The sequence below is a fragment of the Eutrigla gurnardus genome, assembly GCF_963514095.1.
Source record: "Eutrigla gurnardus genome assembly, chromosome: 22".
Classification (NCBI taxonomy): Eukaryota; Metazoa; Chordata; class Actinopteri; order Perciformes; family Triglidae; genus Eutrigla; species Eutrigla gurnardus.
Genome location: NC_139933.1, coordinates 12,265,059 through 12,283,002, shown reverse-complemented (window position 1 = coordinate 12,283,002; position 17,944 = coordinate 12,265,059). Strand labels below are relative to the sequence as shown.

The following is a 17,944-nucleotide window of genomic DNA, read 5'->3' as shown; positions in this document are numbered from 1 at the left end:
TAATCTAATCTTTTGATTGATCTTAATTCCGCCTGGGGATAAATACAGTTTATTGAATTTAATTTACACCGATCAGTCATAACATTATGACCACCTGTCTAATGTTGTGTAGGTCCCTTTTGCCGCTAAGACCACTAGACTAGACCTCTGAATATGTGCTGTGTTATCTAGCACCAAGAAATTATCAGCAGATCCTTTAAGTCCTATAAGTTGCGAGGTGGGGCCTCCATGGATTGGACTTGTTTGTCCAGCACATCCCACAGATGCTGAATTGGATTGAGATCTGGGGAATTTGGAGGCCAAGTCAACACCTTGAACTTGTTGTGTTCCTCAAACCATTCCTGAACCATTTTTACTTTGTGGCAGGGTGCATGATCCTGCTGAATAAGGGCCACTGCTATCATGAAAGGGTGTACATGGTCTGCAACAATGCTGATGTTGGTGGTACGTGACATAGTAACTTCCACATGAATGGCAGGACCCCAAGGTTTCCCAGCAGAACATTGCCCAAACCATCACACTGCCTCCGCCGGCTTGTCTTCTTCCCGTAGTGCATCCTGGTGTCATGTGTTCACCAAGTAAGCGGCGCACACGCACCTGGCCAGCCACGTGATATACAAGAGAACGTGATTCATCAGATCAGGCCACTTTTTTCTATTGCTCCATGGTCCAGTTCTGATGCTAACATGCCCATTGTTGGCGCTCGGTAGTGGACATGGGTCTGCTTCTAACACATCACCTTTGAGGACAAAATGCTCACTTGCTGCCGAATATATCCAATATCTAATATAAGATATACAGTGTTATTCACGTCACCCGACAGACAGTGGTCTTAATGTTACGGCTGATCGGTGTATGTGTTTTCATGATAGATTACTTTAAATCAATTCAATAACATTACAGAGCAAAATTAACATCTGATACCGCAGGCTATTTGTATATAAATGGCAACCCGACAGAGTAAATTAGAGACAGAAGTCATCAAATAAAAACTGTTTAACATTCACTTCCCACTCCAGACCGATAGGTGGCATCAAATCTTAGTGGTCCCCACAAAAAGAAAAACAATCTGAAGAGGAAGACCCAGAACCAATCAGGGCTCACCAGTCCAGTAAATTTCCAGCCAATCAGCTTCACCTTCGATGAATTTCAAAAAGTCACCCGCCATGATTGTTGTCTATTACAGGTTAAACGACTGAGTGCGTCCGTTGTGAGCAGTAGGGTTGTATTTACTGGACAGCCAGCAGAGGACGTTTCTTTTAGTGTTTGTTTTTTTAAAAGTGTTATAAGGGGGTAAAGAACAAGGTAAGATATATTATCTAAAAGACAATTAAGGCTGGTTTTCCCGCTGATAAACGACGTTCCATTCGACGCTTCCTCTTAATTAACGATCAAACGTTGAGGCGGTAAACGTTAACTAAAGCTTTAACGCATTTATTTCGTATGCTCCTTTACCTGAATGTGTTCGCTAAATAGTTAACATCACATTTTGCACTAACGCCGATTTATTTTATTGCAGTTTCCACGGACTTTGTCACTAACAATAACTAACGTTAATCACACGGGCTTTAATACACATTGCTTTTAACTTTACGTTCGTGTTTAAACCCCTGCTTTAAGCTAACGTAAGGTAGCTAACTTTACGTTGTTGTGTACATTCTCCAGGCCAAGTGTTTCGTCATGACATACAAAGGTTTAGTAACAGCCTACATGTTACTCATTTTTAGGTTAGTTTTGACTTTTCCTTTGCTTCACGAAGGGCGACGTGACGTAATTGCTGACTATTAGCTAGCTTTGGGTTGAAGACGGACCTGCCAGCACATAAACAGAGACGTACTGTAAATAACGTTCATCGAGCAGAGAAACAGTCATTTTAATAGCATTACACGTTAATTATGTTATATTGAAACTGTGGGTGCATGATTTGCTGACTAAAAAAGTAATTGAAGAAATTCTACATCAAATATATATTTTTTTCATTGTTTTTATCACCGGAAGATACCGATTGAGTTGTTAGGGCTGAGCACAAAACCGATCAATACGTTTGTCGTTACAACTTCAGTTTTTGATTCCTCTCATTTTTTCATTTAGACCTTGTTTCCTCATCCTTTTTTTGTTTGCCAGTTGGCATAACTTCTGGTACATCCAATGATGCACCGCTTATAAATATGCATTTAATACACCATGTGTTGTTCCTCCTTCCTCTCTTCCCTAGATACCTAAACATGGATTCTCAATTCGCTCACCTGCGGCAGCGGGACACCAGTGTGTCCATGCTGAGAGTCAAAATGTCTCGGAGGAGGTCTCAGTCCCAGAAGGAGAACCGAGACCGGGTCGTGAGCACGCGGAGGCAGCTGGCCAAGCTCCAGGAGCTGGAAATGTCTTCCCTGGATGCCTCCATCCAGGTGGCCAACATGTCCACCATTCAGGAGAAGACGGTGAACAATGCAAAACCTGCTAAAAGTACGACTGCTAGTTCAATCACAGCTACCAATCAAAGCTAATACTGCGTTTAATAAGGCACCCACAGCAATAACCCTCCACTTTCTTCACAGACGCAGTTGGAGAAGAGAGGCTGAAACAGCTTGAGCGCTGGAAAGAGCGTAAGACTCTTGAGAAGGAGAAGGAAAAGAGAGAAAAGGAGCGTAAAGGGATATTTAAGACGGGCATGTACCACCCAACGGACTCCTTTACCATTGCTTCTCTGCCTAGTGTGCCAACCAGAGCTAAGGAGGTGAGGGATGACTCATTAATGGGCTACACTGTTTAGTTGCAGGTACAGATGAGAACTGTTGTAATGATGAATGGCTCCGATGATTAATATGTACTTTTTGCATATCTTTTAGACAAAAGTGAACACAGCGCCGTCCCAGAGTACCAGAGTTACTCGTTCAATGAAACAGCAGCATCAAGTGCAGAAGGTACTACTACTAACATACCGTGCTCATGCATTCATAACGTCCATAGAGCTCAAATCTAATATGAACATTGTTTTTCTTTTGCCAAAACTTCTACAGCCTCTAAAGATGCAGGATGTAAATACTGTGGCAAAGAACGGTAAGTAAAAGGATGTCCCTTCTTTTTAAATGAAGCACACCGTCGTCTGTTACCTGGTGTCTTTAAGATCTGACCTCTTGCCCCTCCTATAGCTCAACCTGCTGTGGAAAGATCAACCAGGAGCAGGCTGGCTCCTGTCAAGCTTGCACCGGCTCCAGCTATTTCCAAGAGCAGAGCTTGTCCAGGTTAGTAATAAGAAAAATCCTTCCACATACCTGGACCTTGAAACCAGCTGTTTGGTTTCCCCCTATTGTGTTCATTAATTTGCATTTCTATCATTCCATCCTACTCAAGTGGAGCCTGTTGTACGAGCTTTGCCGACCAGATCAACCAACAGGCCTCCTGTTGCAGCAGCTACTGTGGTGAAAGACAAACCTAAGGGTAAGTCTGCAGGTACACAGTGAGCCAAGACCACAGTTAATATAGGGCTTTCATAAAAACTATAAATGTACATACATTACGGCCATCAAAGAAAGCGGAGAGCTGCACTATTGTTTGACAAAGCAATCCTCCTATTCCTAAATGCCTCCTCAGATGTAAGAACCACAAGAAGCAGAGCGTTTGTCAACCATGTGGCCCCTCCTCCTGGCCGAGAAAGGAACTGCAAAGGTAAATGTTGATAGAGAGCCTTTCCATATAAGACTGTCAATCCATTCCTCATGTGAAAAATGTTTCTAACTTTTACATCATTGTTTTGTGTGTCTTTCATTTTAACAGCATCTGTCAACACTGTCGAGTCTGCTGAGGCCATGGTGAGTGTTTCTGTGAGATTTGCACACAGCGTGGTAAATCCATGACTACCTTTTTCAGCAGTAACTTATCAATAAATATGTTTGAGATGCAGGAGGTAGAGGAAAACCCATGTCAGCCCAGCCTGGCACCCTGCTCTGAGGAGCAAGACGTGGCAGTGAACCAAGCTCCAGCCAACTCTGTCCCTGCTGTGGATGCCGTTGAAGCGCCATCCTCTTCTTTTGCTCCAAAGGATTTTCTGTTCCAGGCTCCCACCGGCTTGTCGTCCTTCAAGTTTGAACCTCTCACTCCTCGCTCAGCAGACGCCTTCCTTACACCAAGGTCTGTCTGGTGTCCCTCTATTCAGTCTGTTGTTTTTGTGAAAGTATGTAAAACTATAAATATATGCCCAGTTATGGCAGTAAATGTTTAGTTAGCAGAGATTTGTTTGGACATTTGGATGGTCTCCTCTTTAATGACTATCATCAGCATCATTTTAACAGAATATTATATTATTAACCTTTTAATTGATAGATGTAAATATTTTTTTAATTTACTTGGATGTGGTAACCCCTCAACCAGGCTGAGATTACTTTGTGTTGATAATGTTTCATAATTCTTAATCAGTCAAAATGAAACACAGATGGAGGTTTATAGTGGAATTTGGCTTGAAGGACCCAGTAACTTAAATAGAAGTGGCCCCAAAGAAGGCACCAATGCTGTCCCGATGACTTAATGACCCTTCCTTCTGTTCCTTCCAGCCCAAACTTCAGTCTTCCACAGGTCCCTGCTTTCAACATCGAGCCTCAGGCTGAGCCAAGGGAACCCTCTCCCCCCAAATCCCCTCACCGCTCTCCACCACAAACATCTCTCCCAGTGGCCCCTCCAACTCCAGGCAGCCCCCTGGAATCGAAGCATGATGTACCATACTTCAGGTGACACCCTTCAAAACAAAAAAAACGTCTTCTGATTCTCCATTTGTTTTAATAATTCAAAGTTCTATAACGATTTCTGTATTTTCTATTATTCAGATTGGAAATGGCCAATGAGACAGACCAACTGATGAATCTGTGTGTCCATTGGGAGCCTAAAGTAGAGGATGAGTCCATCCCAGAAGAGAGTGAGTGTTCCTCATTGGAAAAACAGGTCCCTAATTTTGAACTATTAACTACATACCCACCAACAGTCGTATTAATTCTCTTTCTTGCCTGTTTAGTGAGAGACTGTATGCGTACAACAGTGGGCCAAGCAAGGCTGCTGATAAAGGAACGCTTTAAACAGTTCAGCGGTCTGGTGGACGACTGCGAGCTGGGCCGAGGGGAGAAGATCACCACCTGCACGGACCTGCAGGGATTCTGGGATATGGTGTATTATCAGGTGAGTCCCCACAAGAGAGCGACAGCCCACCTCTTATCAACAAAACTCCAAACCCATAAGGAGAAGGATCACACATACGTTGTACTTATGCCCTCTTTCAGGTAGAGGATGTCAACAAGAAGTTTAACGCGCTTAAAGAAGCGGAGAGCCGAGGCTGGGTTGAGGAGCAAAAGCCACTACCAACCCGACAGAGAAAAGTGGTGAAGGTGACGACTTCTGAAATATTTTAGCATATGAACACGTGATCTTTTTCTAAAATAACCGTTTGCGCTGTTAAGTGCAAAAGGTGTGATGGTATGGCTATAAAGATGGTGCCTGTGCTTCTGACAGAAACCATCCGCTGCACCTGCCAAGCCGACGGGAACCAAAGCAGCGGGGGCCAAGTCTCGCCTGGCTGCCGTAAAGGCAGCAATGAAAGCCAGACAGCAGGCGGAGAAAGCAGCAGAGGTCGCTGGTAACGAGGACAACTCCAGCCTGAACTCTCAGGAACCATGTGCTGAAGCAGAGCCCCAACAGACGGTGGTGTTTGATGGAGGCTTCTTCCAGGTGGAGAGCCCAGCCAGGCTCCCCGGTGAGAGACAAATATCTCATTGCCGAAGGCCTTAGTCTTCATATCATTTGTAAGTGCTACTTTTCCCTGCTGGAGTAATAATGGTGTTGTCGTGTCTGTAGGTTCAGTGAGGAGATCCAGTCGTGTGAGTGCTGCTGTGCTGCCTCAGGCCTCTCCCTGCTCCAACTACCTCTCACCTAGAAGAGTCACTCGGCGATCCCTCGCACTGGCGCAGACCTCCCTCCATGCAGTCGCTTCTCCTGCTCAGCCTGCCCACCTCCGTCTGACCCTCAACCAAACCCCAGCACAAGCCCCAAAGTCTCATGGTGGCACCCCTCGGTCATCCCAGAACAGAAAGGACACTGTAAATGTCTCCCTTTGTTTCTCACCTGTCAAGGAAGTGCTTTCAGACGGCACCCAGTCTGAGGGAAGCCCTGCGAACCGATCACAAGCCGGCACCATGCAGGAAAACCCTGCTCCTGTTTCTGAATCGAGCGCACCCACACCCATGCTTTCACCTCCATCCATTTATGTTGTGGAGGAGGAAGGTGAACCGGCTGACCTCCGTCTCTCTCCAACACTTTCCTTCTCTCCATGCAAAACAACTCCACCAGTCTCTCCATCCCCTGAGCCCTCATCATCCCTGAGTTTCACGTTGTCACCCTGTGTGACTCCCAGGCAGCCACCCGTCTCCTCCCTTACTGCTGTGCAGGGCCTCCTGGACACACAAACGTCTGAGTGTCATACACCTGAAATTTCAGTTGAGGTAAGTTTTCAGGCATCTCCTTTTTGTATTGAAGAAATCTCAGCCTCCATGGGCATCATTTATTAAAAACTGTTGTATTCTTTTTGTTATTCTCATGTGATTTCAGGAAATTCCCGAGTTGGACTTTGAGCGTTACCTCCAGCCTTCACAGAGATGCAGCCTGTCGCCACGGGAGACGCCGTCCCCCATGGCGTTGGATATAGAGATGGAGAGTCCCAGAGATCAGTCAGAGGTTCTGCTTAATCAGCAAGCACCAGGTATAATTGATATGATTGGTTGCCCGTAGGTACTGTGCATGCACACAGTGTGTTTCATTTAAATGCATTTTGAACTGAGCAAACTTGATTAAGGAATTGTGATTGTCTGGTTAAAGGGAAAACAACACTGGGATTTCATGGTTTTTTTCATGTTAAAGGGATGTTTTAAATTTAACAGTTCACTGCCTTGTCTCACTGTTATGCTCACTTCTCACTGTCATCACAGCACATGCAGCGGTGCCTTCACTGTTAACTCTGCAGTCACCTCAGGTCAAAGTTTTTCCTCTTTTTTTTTTTTTTTTAAACTGTCTTTATTTCAAATATTGACCTTTTAACCATAACTTGTTTCTTTAATTCAGCAGTATCATAGTAATAACCTTGCTGTATTTTTCTTTGTGACTTTTTCAGGTCCAGTCAGCAGAGTCTGCCATGCTTCTGTTCACCCCGGAGCTGAAGGACCGGATACGCCAGTCTGTCTGTCCAAGTGACCTTATGGTCTTCACCCCTCCTCTCTAATGTTTTAGCAAAGACATTCTTTGTACAAGTTCAGTGAGTTTTTATATTTTAGTTTATGAAAAATATATCTGAGTGAATCTGAGTTTTATTTTGAGATTGATGGAAAATAGTGTTGTTTAACAATTAAAGATCTCATTACAACCAAGAAATGGTGAACTCTTCATTTACCTCCAAGCTAAATAGAACCATACACTTGCTTTTATTGAGGGGGCTGTGGATGATTCATGCTTCACCCAGCGTTTATTGGCTTTATCTGTTGCATCTTGTGTAATTTGTCAGCCTCCAAATGCCCCCTCTACCTGTAACACAGTACAGCCAAGCATTACGTGTGTAATTGGCACAATCATGTGAGTAAAGGAGCAGTATGGTGATATGGTTGTAGACGGTTCACATCCAAAAGGCAGAGTTGGTACTGGAATTTAAGATTCAGGGTGGAAAATGATGACATGCCATCTGGTGGCTGTTTTAGGCATAACATGTGTAGCCTTAATTTCTCAAAACAACTTGCAAAACGGATTTTCTGTTTAACTCACATTCAGCCCACACAGCAGAGTTAAACGCTGCAGACTTTCTGGACATGTCAACCCACAATGCATACAGTCACGCGATCTAATTTCTTTAATTTAAAAAAAGTAGTTAATTTGGTGTGCAAAATGCTCTTGTACCTTTTTGAGTTCATCTTAACTGGCTAGAAGTGCAGTACCTGGTTCTTTTTTGGGCCTTTGCTTCATGTTTCTGGACACTAACTGGTTATGTTGAAAAGCTGGGAAGAAAAAGTGGTTGAAGAATTGATGGATCGCCTGATTCCATAACTCCACTTCACGGTCTCTGGTTCTTCTGATTTGTATGCACTTCCCTTTGCTTTCATGCTCTTCTGTGTGCTCTAGAGGAAATATGACACATGGGTGTCTTCAATCATTGCAACAAATTAAATTAAATTTCTGAACACTATTAGAAGAATAAAAAACAAACCTGCAGGTTGAGGTTTCTTGTTGACTTTAGTCTTGACATTTTGTTGACTCCCCATGTCCTCAGCAGATGATTCTGTAGTGTAACTTGAGATTTCAGGAGTGATGGGGGAATTTACTGGAACTGCCACCTGTTTAGAAAAAAATTACTCTTTTGTTATTTTATAGTTTGTATCCATCTATCATTCCATCAACAACCAAATCACATTACACAACTACACTCTTTACATAGAAAGGATCTGACCGGCTGGGAGGGGCTGTTTGTATTCTGGGAGATTTTCTCGCTGGCCTCCACCTCAGGTAGACACTTCACCTCAGCAGAGCCCAGAAGTACCTCAAAAAACTCCAGGAATGTAATCTGAAGCATGAACGATAAAGAGATACATAAGGGGGAAAGGAATACACAAAATAAGGGTTAGTAGATGAATGCTAATCATATTGAGCCCTGAAACATAATGAATGAGTCAACTGGTGTAACACTACAGCCAGACCTCCAGGTCCAGACAGGAGGAGAGGTTGCTGGGGTCCCGGCTCTCCGCAGCGATGATCTGCAGTAATCTGGCTGTGGTCAGGTTATCATCCAGCAGACGGAGATCCTGGCAGGCGTAACAATAAACAATGTGTTTCACCAGCCATATAATGCTCCAAACAAAAACTCCGCCCGCACCGGTTCATCTTTCCCAGAATGAGGGAATAAATTACTTCCATAAAATGCTTCTTTATAAAAAGAAAAGGAAGAAGGGAAATTATCTCCAGGAATAATATCAATTATCGCTCTAGTACCCATAATCCCTCTATGTGTGGAGCTCTGAATGGCTGCGAATGCATGAAACATAATCTTTTGCCTCTAGGGGGCAGTGTGTCTTAAAAGATAAACATACTACATACGTTTTGTTGTAGTAAACAACATAAAGGGAAATGAATAATCAGAAGTTAGCACCTTGAACATCCACAGCAGGTGTTTGCAGCTCATGGTCTGGTCGTCCCTGGAGGCTGCGTGGACTCTGCAGTGAGCCTGATAAACCTCCCAGCACCTCTTTAAGTAGCTCACAGCCACCACTGCACAGTCTGGCTGCCTAAACAGGAAGCCTGGGTCAACAGAGCTACCGTTAATGAGCAGCTATTAGTGCATACTATAGAGCAAACCAATGGTGTTGAATCCTGCAGTTCATGTGGGTGTTGTCTCAGACAAAACACACAAAAACACTGACACATGTGTGCAAACGAAGCTCGGATACTATACTGTAAGCACCTTTTACATTCTTAGCATTAGGAAGGATGTTGTCTGTCATCAGTTTGGAAAAGCAGGTTGCCAGAAGGTTTTGGGATCTGCAAAAAAGTTGCAAGTTTCAGTGAAAACCTTTCAAATCGATCACTGGAGCTCATTTACAGTTTGAGAAACAGCTCCTAAACTCAGCATGCAGGTGTAATGTTTACCATGGTCACCATCTTAGTTTAGCATGTTAACTTGCTATTCCTTACACCGTGTCCTTATGGTAGATGTGGTAGGCCACGGCCACCAGACAGGAGATGAGCCGACGCAGAAGTATCGGAGTGAAAGGAGAGTGGATCTCTGCTGTTGTAGCATCCTCTGAGACACACAGAGTCAAGACATCAAACACACGGTCCAGGAAACGTGAGGTGGTTTTGGTACGTAGGAGAGATTGTGTGCGTTGCTGGTCCTTCTCACCTGTGACGAGACGGTCTATTTGTGTCAGCGTGACACCGTGATGGTGGATGTTGCAGTCTTTGAGCAGACGCCAGAGCTGCAGGCGGGACAGCAGGAAGGTGTTATCAGTGGAGCGGGCACGGCCAAGTCTGCTATAGAAACTATGGATGGACCTCAGCTCTGTGGCTTTCCTCAACACCACAGACTCCACCTGTTTACACATCAGCCACAGGTGAACATAAGGACATATCATCTGTGGACAGTACTGCGGTGCAAAGCGAGGCCTGACCTGTTTGCGCTCAGTGTGGCGTTTTCTCTCAGGGATTTTCTCCAGAAGACCTTCAATGTTCAGAGCCATGTCTGGTCCTAAGATGGATGAACCTGCAACAAGATACAATACTGCTCGTTACCTCCTTAGTGGCAGGTTGAACATCCTCAATGTACTGTAGGTGTTTTACCAGGCAGAGCAGTGAGAGCTTTGTGTCCAGTCACGCTGCGTGTCATCATATGATCGTCCACGAACTCCCCTTCAAAAACGTGCCCATCCTCAGAAGTGACTTTTCCCTGGGAACCATGCAGCACAGTGACTTACACATTCTTGTAAATGCATGCATTCGTAAAGGTGAGCCCTGAATTTGAAAAGGGTTGCCAGATCTTTCTGCTATTTATAATTCACTTTGGCCAATTCCAATTCAGAGAGCCTCCAATCTACAATTGTGTATTGACTGTGACAGGCAATAATGTGTTATTGATTAACCTTCCCGTGTCTTTTATCCCTCTTCCATTCTCCTTCATAGATCGCACCGCTGGCGCAGTAAAAGGTGCCCTGGCCGTGCCTCTGACCCTGAACGAAGTCCCCCGTGTACCGATTGCTCTGGGAATACTGGGATCCATTGGCTCGCCTCATGAACCAGATGTGTGTGCCTCGCCCATGCTGCCAGGGAAGAGGGCAAAAACAGAAACCGGTTCACGTTTTACAAGGATACGTTGGGTGTCAGTGGTGTGCTTTCATACCTGGACTCCGTTCCGCCACATCCCAACATACTGCTGTCCCAGCTTTGGCCACCGCATGGTGCCCTCTCCGTGTCTCAGGTTGCTCCTCCACTCACCAGAGTACATGTTCCCAGAAGGGTAGCTGTTAAGACGCCAATGTCAGAGCCGATGCCACTCAATCTACAGATAAGATCATGCACTCCATACATACCTCCGCACGCCCCATCCCTCTCTGTTGTTCTTCACCCAATCTCCTTTGTACCAAGAGGTCTCATCCTTGTTATAAAACACCGTACCCTAACAGAGAGACAACCAGCTCAAAACTCATCTCAAAGCCTATACCTGATATAAATTGGTGGATCATACCTGTCCATGCCTCTTGCCCTGATCCCACTGCCCTGTGTATAGCACACCATCACGTGTGTAGGTTCCAGTCCCGTGTCGTATACCATTGTGCACTTCCCCCTTGTAGGAGCTGCCGTCTGGCCAGGTGTAGGTGCCCTGGCCCATGGGCACGTTGCACACAAATTCTCCCTGGTCAGATTAGATATAGAAGATTTTATCACGTTCTACTTTATTTGATTTTGGGTGTATACAGGATGCATGTGAAGGATGCTTCATACATGTGTGATTGGAGAGCACTTTGCTTAATAAACACTAAATACAATGTAAATCAGGATGTATTGTTATTGTATCCAACCTCATAGTTCAAGCCGTCTGCCAGTGTGAAGACACCACGTCCATCCATAAGTCCCTTGGAAAACATCCCCTTTAGAAAAACAAAAGATTTGACATCTGAAATTGTTTTATTCATCCTTCAAAGTGTATTTGAAAATGACATTATAAGCCATGACAAAAATGTATTCAGGATACTGCATCATATATAGGGAAATGTTAGAAATGTATTAAGTATTAAGTAGTAGTATAATATATTTGCAAGCTTCGAGTTCAAATGCACATTTTTAATTCAATACAACAACTTTGCAGTTACCTTGTACACATGGCCCCCTTCAAACCAAGCGACCCCTTCTCCTTCAAACTGGTCCTCGCTGGTCTCCCCTTCATATCTGTCCCCGAAATGTACATTAACGTTACACTTCGCCTCACCGGAAATGGATTCTTAATTGGATTTTGGCAGGAAATGATTAGCATGTAAAAGAATAATAGGTTATAATGCTATGGCTTTGACTCACCTCTGTACAATTAAGCGGAAAAGTATGCGGAGTTCATCCTCATTCTCCCGCTGCTCGTCTTCGAGGTCGCTTTGGTTCCGTTTCACATCCGCTGAACTCATGGTTCTCTTTTGTCTCTTCCCTCCGTAGTACGAGCTCGCTCTGCGCGTCTTCTACGTTTCTTTTATACTACTTTTCTTTCCTTCGTCATGTTTGCACTGTTTATATCGCCACACTCGCGCAAGCTGGGTCGTTTCCGTGGTAACGGAAAGTAGGCAAACAACTACGGGAACCTTTATCAGTCAAAAAGGGTGTCCGGTAAAACACATTGTTCTAGCAGTGGTTTAACAATACATATAACAAAGAGTGAAGTTTCGGGTTTATTTACCTCATTAATAAGGTGATGAAAACATAAAAATATTATTTTGTGATTCAAAATACAAATAAAATCAGAACAGATACAAAAAAACAAACATTCTCAACAGTCAATACCAACCATTTAAACCATACAAAAATATAGCTCTATGGTTAATCAAAATGAACTGGAATGAAAGCACACACCAGTTATATAACTCCAGTGTAAAGTAAGATTCTCCAAGGTTCAGTCCTGTGAGATGATGTCCAGGTTGGCCAGGTGTCTCATGGTGGGCCTGCCGTGAGGACAGTTCCACGGATGCTCGATCTCCCCCATGTGAACCAAGAGCTTCTTCATCTCGCCGACACTCAAAGCAGTGCCAATCATCACCTGGAAATGGACAGGAATAAAACAATAGATCATGTGTCAGGAAAAAGAGGTTTTCACGTTTTTGACATAATTTAATTTTCCAAGCAACCATTCCTTTGCCACGAATTTCAGTCCAGTTTTACAATTAGGTTGCAGAGAGTTTTCATTCAAATTAACCCCTTTATTGCAATGGCAATTTTATTGACAGTGTGAATGTCATGCCTCTGATTAAAATGAAAGTAGGTTTGCTCCTAATCTTAAACCCAATTTAACCTGATTTGTGTAAATATCGCAAACATACTTAAAAATGTCCTGTTTATTATCTGCATGAACTCACAGATTTCCGACAAGCTCGGGAAGCAAACATCTGCCTGACGCGAGATGGTCGACACATGACCCCCGGGCTGTCGCTCAACATGAAGATCAGCTCTTCAATGTCGCCTGGGCCAAATGTCCAGTTTTTACTGGTGGGCAGAGACACCAGTTTAACCCTCTCCATTACCTGTGCTGCAGTCACAAGAGATTAAAAACAGCTGGTTTAGTATCCATGATCATAGAAATGAGAGATAAAATCATGCATTTAACAGGTAAATGTTCGTACCCTCCTCATCGACAAGAAATTCAAAGCCATTCTTTCTGAAAATCTCAATGTTCTCCATGAGAACATTTTCACTGACAGCGGTGAGGTGAAGTTTCTGAGGGCTGCAAACATGGAAAAAAACAAAAGCAGATCAGCAAAGAGGTTGTTTGAAACAACACGAGGTAAAATTCATCAAGAGATTCAGATTCTTACGCTATGAGCTTCTGTCCTTGGAGCACAGTGTGCTGCTGCAGCATCTCAAAGTTGTATTTCTCATCCGAGGCATGCTGGTCAATCATGAAGACGTCGGAGTTGAGTTTGGCGATAATGAAGCCCAGGTTAAACTGGCCGATGATCTCCATCTCTTTGAACATGTCTTTGCTGTGTGGAAGAAAGAAAACTCAACTGTTGTGGAAATACCCGTTTAATATTCGCAAGTTCAGCAGCAGTTAGTTAGAAGAGAAAAAGCCCACCTGATCTCTTTCTTGAGCTCATCCTCTGCACTTTGGTTTTCTCCGGGGTTGATTTGGGCCCTGAATCGTCGGTAGCAAAGATCCTCACGGGCCTTCTGTTTCTGCAGGTCCCGTAACCTCTTCAACTTCCCTGCCAGGTCCTGGAAAGAGAACTTGAGGGGTACCGTCCTCTTCTGGAGGCAAACTGGTGCATCCAACAGCGAGGCAGAATTAGAAAAGGTGTTGGATTTGTGTTCGGCTGGAAAATGTGGTTTCTCTGTCCTGGCCCTCTTGGCATCCGGGCTGACAGCACAGGCCTCATTGGACGAGCGTGGCTCAGACTGTAACTCTGGGTGTTCAGGAACAGTGTGACCACTGACCGACGTTTCTTCCAATGTTTCGTCTTTTAGCGGTTCGGGAGAACAGAACTCCTGGCCAGAAAACTGCACATCTGGTGTCGGCATAGCGACGTCATGGGTGGACACGGCGCTGTCTTTTTCAGAGTCCGTGTTGCTGCATGACATCCGTCCGTACCTGAACCCATCCAGCACCGACTTTCCTAATGGGGAGCATTCAGCTAGATCTCTTGTGGGTTTCACGGGAGATTTCACACTGAGGCTGCAGGGAGCAGGCTTGACTGGGTCCTTAAAAAAAGACTGCAGGGTTTTCTGTGTCGGGCCACTGTTGGTCACTTTTGATGAACTCGACTTCCTCCCAAAATCGGAGCTGTGATGACTTGAATAAGCAGCTTTTAGGCCGGCCAGGTTTAGGGATGACTTTGGGCTCCGAGTCACTGGTTCCGTGTCCTCTCCAGGTTCTGGTATGTTCTCATTAGATGGGAGAACCTGACGGACCTCAGCTGCAGACGTATCTAGGGCAGACAAACAGTCAAAATAAAAGCCCTGGAAATCTTTTAATATTACTTTGCTACAATACCAATACAAACATTTTAGACATTGATATGCAGGGTCTGTTCTTACGGGTGCTGGGCATGGGTGTATAGTTCAGGCTGATCTTATTGACCCCAGCCTCATACATTTTGATGAGAGACGTCTTGAGAATAGCCAGCAAGAGTTTCTCCTCCTGGAGAAAAATCTGCCGTTTGTCTGGGGTTACGTTCACGTCCACGCACTCTGAAATAACACCACAGAAACACTCACTATCTAGAACAGATAATCAGTGTTTCAGAAATAACCTCCCAGCTATTTTCTTACCTGAGGCGACAGCTATGTTCAAGGCGACAAATGGATATTGATGTCTGTTGTACATATGATACACTTCATTCACGAGTTTGGTCACCTGCAAATCAGGAAAAAAACAGATAAGGCAGGAGAACATTGGAGAAGCATAATCTATTGACAGACACAGTACATCAATAAAGACTAAGGGGGAATACTTCCATTACCTTAATGGGATCACACGGCCGGTTGTTGATGAAAAAGAACTGCCTGTCTGTTGCACTTCTCCCAACGCCATGGTCTCCTCGTGACACCAATCCTGTCATGCTGCCAAAACGTTGATCATTTTTGTTTTAAACTGCTTTTTTTATTTTGCTGGGAAGACATACACAGGACTCGCATGCAATGTTTTCACTCACGAAAAAAGCTGTTTAGGTATCTCTGCATCTTTGAGTCCATATTCGTCAATAACACTTTCTGTAGGAGGCACCTGCTGAAAAGGTATGAGACTCTGTAGCTGCAGAAGACAGAAATCACAATAAGACAATTTGATAAGTGGGGAATTACAGTTCCTGTAAGAGTTGAGCAAACTCAGCAAATGAACATTAAGATAGAAGAGAAGCAGCATAGGAAGGGCTATAATATGGTCACGCTGACATCTTCTGCAGATTTCAAATTAAAAGCATAGTCAAGAAAAGTGTGAAACCAGTGTTGCTACCTGTTTTGATCCAAATACAGCCCCTATGTTGTCTCTCATACTCTGGCTGCCACTGGTGCCGAGGACTGTGCTGCGCTTTCCCTGCCCATTTTGGTTGGAGCAGGTAATACGCACTCCCGTAGAGATGATGCAGTAGGACTGCAGGACATGTATCATTTTGGCATACTCCTGGAAAGACACAACAAAAACATATTGGGGATTATCATATTAATTATGGTGTTATATGAAAACAAGATCATTATTAGTCCCACAGCAGGGAGTTTTTGGAAACCAGTGGAGCCCAAGTTGATGGAAAAACACGTTAATCAGTGTAAAGGTGAAAATGGGTGGCAGAACACTGTTAAATTTTCTTGCAAAGTCAAGAAAGTGGTTTGGAATAAAGTGGATGATCCACATATTGTGTTAGAAATTGCAATTAAAATGTCTTCCAGGTGGTTTGTTCGTGTGCTGGTGGGAAACTCAGACATCCATGGCTCAGTGCTGGAAACAGTTACAGTTACAACCTTTATTATCAAAAAATCAAACCCTGAAGAAAACAAGGAGGAACAATGAGCATCGGTAAGTAAATTAAGTGAATTTGGTCGTTGCCTTCAGACATTCTGATATGTTCATCTCAGTTTCCACCAGAATAATAAATGCAGAATGTTTCCATTATCACGCAACGACAATGTACATTTTTATTGACAACTTAACTGATAAATAATCCAAAGCAACTGTAAAGTCATTGCAAGACAATTTTAAAACTGTTTTTTGGAAAATCATCAGCAGTTTCAAACAATGTATGTGATTTGAAGTCACATAAACTAAACCATGCAAAGACATATCAATGGTGCCTCAAAGACGGACCTTCTTAATATTGCGTTGGAACTCCTTGTGTCGAACAGGCAGGGTGTAGAAGAGCTGCTGCAGGCTGACTGTGGTGCCATGCTGGCGGGGATGGGGGGACTGCTGCAATAGGTGGCCTCTGTGGTCAAACACCAGCTTGGTTCCCACCTGGCTGGACTCATGGCATGTCACCACACTCAGGCCACTGAAGCAGGGGGATGGTGGGGAATGTTAGATGACGAGGTGACGAGTAAAATAGGTGTACGTGCTGAATGAACGTGGATGTCGAGGCGCTTTACCTCAGAGCGCATAAAGAGCTGAGGGCTTCACCTCTGAAGCCAAATGTTTCCACGTGGATGAGATCCGAGAAATCCCTCAGCTTTGACGTGTGATGCTTCAATGCTGTGAAACAGACAAGAGATTTCACTTGATGGAAATGATAAGGCTGACTTGAAATAACAGGGGAGCAATAAAGAACGGCGACACTTACTCAGTCCTTCAAAGTTGGCCTCTTCTACCCCTTTGCCATTGTCTGACACTTCCACTAATTCAGATCCACAATCCTTCAGCCTGACATCTGGAACATGCAATGGAAACATATTGCTATCTGCCCATATTGTGCTAAATCAATATCTCTTGTTGTACTGGAAAACACTGACAGCTTGTGAAGGATTTTACAACATGGTGTGCATCCTTACCAACGTTGGTGGCTCCTGCATCAATGCTGTTTTCCACCAGCTCTTTGACAGCAGTGGCCAGAGTCAGCACCACCTGTCCGGAGCAGATCTGATGCACCGAGTGCTTGTCGATGGCCTTGATGGCTCCTGCAGTTTCAGAGCTGCTGAAGAGAAAACCAGCACTCATTTAGTCAATAACGTTTACATACGTTTATACTACAGCAACAGCTTGCAATAAAAGATAATGATACATCAATTAGAAGAGTTTTCAGGAACGTGGTAACTGGTCCTAAAAGGTAAGACGTGTCCAACAATGAGGTCTGCATGGTATGAAAACATACATCTGCGCTGCAAGTTAACGTTAAATGAATTATTTGGTAGCTAGCTTACCAAGCATCAGACATCTTCAAGGAGAGTTCATTTAAATTACGAAACGTGACTCCGACTGAAACACAGAAAAGGGAGAGGCGCCAACTAAAATGTTGACATTAATGCAAATGTAGCTACTTTGTTTTTACCAACTTATCAAATGTGTGCAACCGCGTCATCACATCATAAACACTGGAGTGAGGTTGTAGCGCGCGCACTGCGCCGACACTCGCGATGTTCACCCGTGCGCAAAACTGCGCAGGTTGACTATTTTTTTTAAAGTGAGTGTGAAAAGCAACAACCTCACAAACAATTACAAACAATAGTGATATCAAAAACCGATATCACCATTGTTTGTAATTGTAAA

At 44.1% G+C, this 17,944-nt stretch overlaps 3 protein-coding genes across 4 annotated transcripts; 1 reads left to right on the top strand and 2 right to left on the bottom strand.

The window, feature by feature from the left end:
• Positions 1-1,175: 1,175 nt before the first annotated feature.
• dlgap5 (discs, large homolog-associated protein 5) lies at positions 1,176-7,401 on the top strand. Its single transcript, XM_084040672.1, has 19 exons — positions 1,176-1,305; positions 2,216-2,463; positions 2,556-2,734; positions 2,847-2,921; positions 3,018-3,057; positions 3,150-3,242; positions 3,352-3,438; positions 3,592-3,666; positions 3,775-3,809; positions 3,902-4,128; positions 4,548-4,721; positions 4,818-4,906; positions 5,003-5,163; positions 5,265-5,369; positions 5,494-5,734; positions 5,836-6,479; positions 6,586-6,736; positions 6,963-7,006; positions 7,145-7,401. Exons 2-19 carry the CDS (start codon positions 2,226-2,228, stop codon positions 7,250-7,252), a joined length of 2,766 nt encoding a protein of 921 aa, XP_083896798.1. The 5' UTR covers positions 1,176-1,305; positions 2,216-2,225; the 3' UTR covers positions 7,253-7,401.
• rsph10b (radial spoke head 10 homolog B) lies at positions 7,358-12,176 on the bottom strand (the record flags this gene model as incomplete). Its single annotated transcript, XM_084002191.1, has 18 exons — positions 7,358-7,551; positions 7,956-8,135; positions 8,225-8,351; positions 8,465-8,578; positions 8,712-8,816; positions 9,161-9,309; positions 9,473-9,549; positions 9,703-9,811; positions 9,911-10,100; positions 10,179-10,270; positions 10,348-10,453; positions 10,647-10,823; positions 10,904-11,024; positions 11,094-11,179; positions 11,249-11,416; positions 11,583-11,651; positions 11,874-11,949; positions 12,076-12,176. The coding sequence occupies 18 exons, from the start codon at positions 12,174-12,176 to the stop codon at positions 7,502-7,504; spliced, it is 2,097 nt and encodes a 698-aa protein (XP_083858317.1). The 3' UTR covers positions 7,358-7,501.
• A 245-nt stretch (positions 12,177-12,421) lies between these two features.
• On the bottom strand, positions 12,422-17,780 carry pms2 (PMS1 homolog 2, mismatch repair system component). Of its 2 annotated transcripts, none has more exons than XM_084040530.1 (15): positions 17,599-17,780; positions 17,230-17,372; positions 17,022-17,108; positions 16,831-16,933; positions 16,553-16,736; positions 15,707-15,874; positions 15,408-15,505; positions 15,216-15,315; positions 15,025-15,109; positions 14,791-14,943; positions 13,832-14,681; positions 13,572-13,739; positions 13,380-13,480; positions 13,116-13,285; positions 12,422-12,799 (listed from the first exon to the last, which is right to left on the bottom strand). In XM_084040530.1, exons 1-15 carry the CDS (start codon positions 17,610-17,612, stop codon positions 12,656-12,658), a joined length of 2,568 nt encoding a protein of 855 aa, XP_083896656.1. In that variant the 5' UTR covers positions 17,613-17,780; the 3' UTR covers positions 12,422-12,655. The 2 variants fall into 2 exon arrangements, with proteins under 2 accessions (XP_083896656.1, XP_083896657.1); XM_084040531.1 differs by having other exon boundaries at positions 17,230-17,369.
• Positions 17,781-17,944: the final 164 nt, after the last annotated feature.

What these genes read in the sequence shown, in the direction of transcription:
- dlgap5 (XM_084040672.1), top strand. Translation starts at nt 2,226, where the DNA reads ATGGATTCTCAATTCGCTCACCTGCGGCAGCGGGACACCAGTGTGTCC. An exon ending in CATGATGTACCATACTTCAG is followed by an intron (nt 4,722 to 4,817) that starts GTGACACCCTTC and finishes TCTATTATTCAG; the next exon opens with ATTGGAAATGGCCAATGAGA. An exon ending in CACCTGAAATTTCAGTTGAG is followed by an intron (nt 6,480 to 6,585) that starts GTAAGTTTTCAG and finishes ATGTGATTTCAG; the next exon opens with GAAATTCCCGAGTTGGACTT.
- pms2 (XM_084040530.1), bottom strand. An exon ending in TGCAGGAGCCACCAACGTTG is followed by an intron (nt 17,109 to 17,229) that starts GTAAGGATGCAC and finishes TGCATGTTCCAG; the next exon opens with ATGTCAGGCTGAAGGATTGT. An exon ending in GAGCTCAAGAAAGAGATCAG is followed by an intron (nt 13,740 to 13,831) that starts GTGGGCTTTTTC and finishes TCTTCCACACAG; the next exon opens with CAAAGACATGTTCAAAGAGA.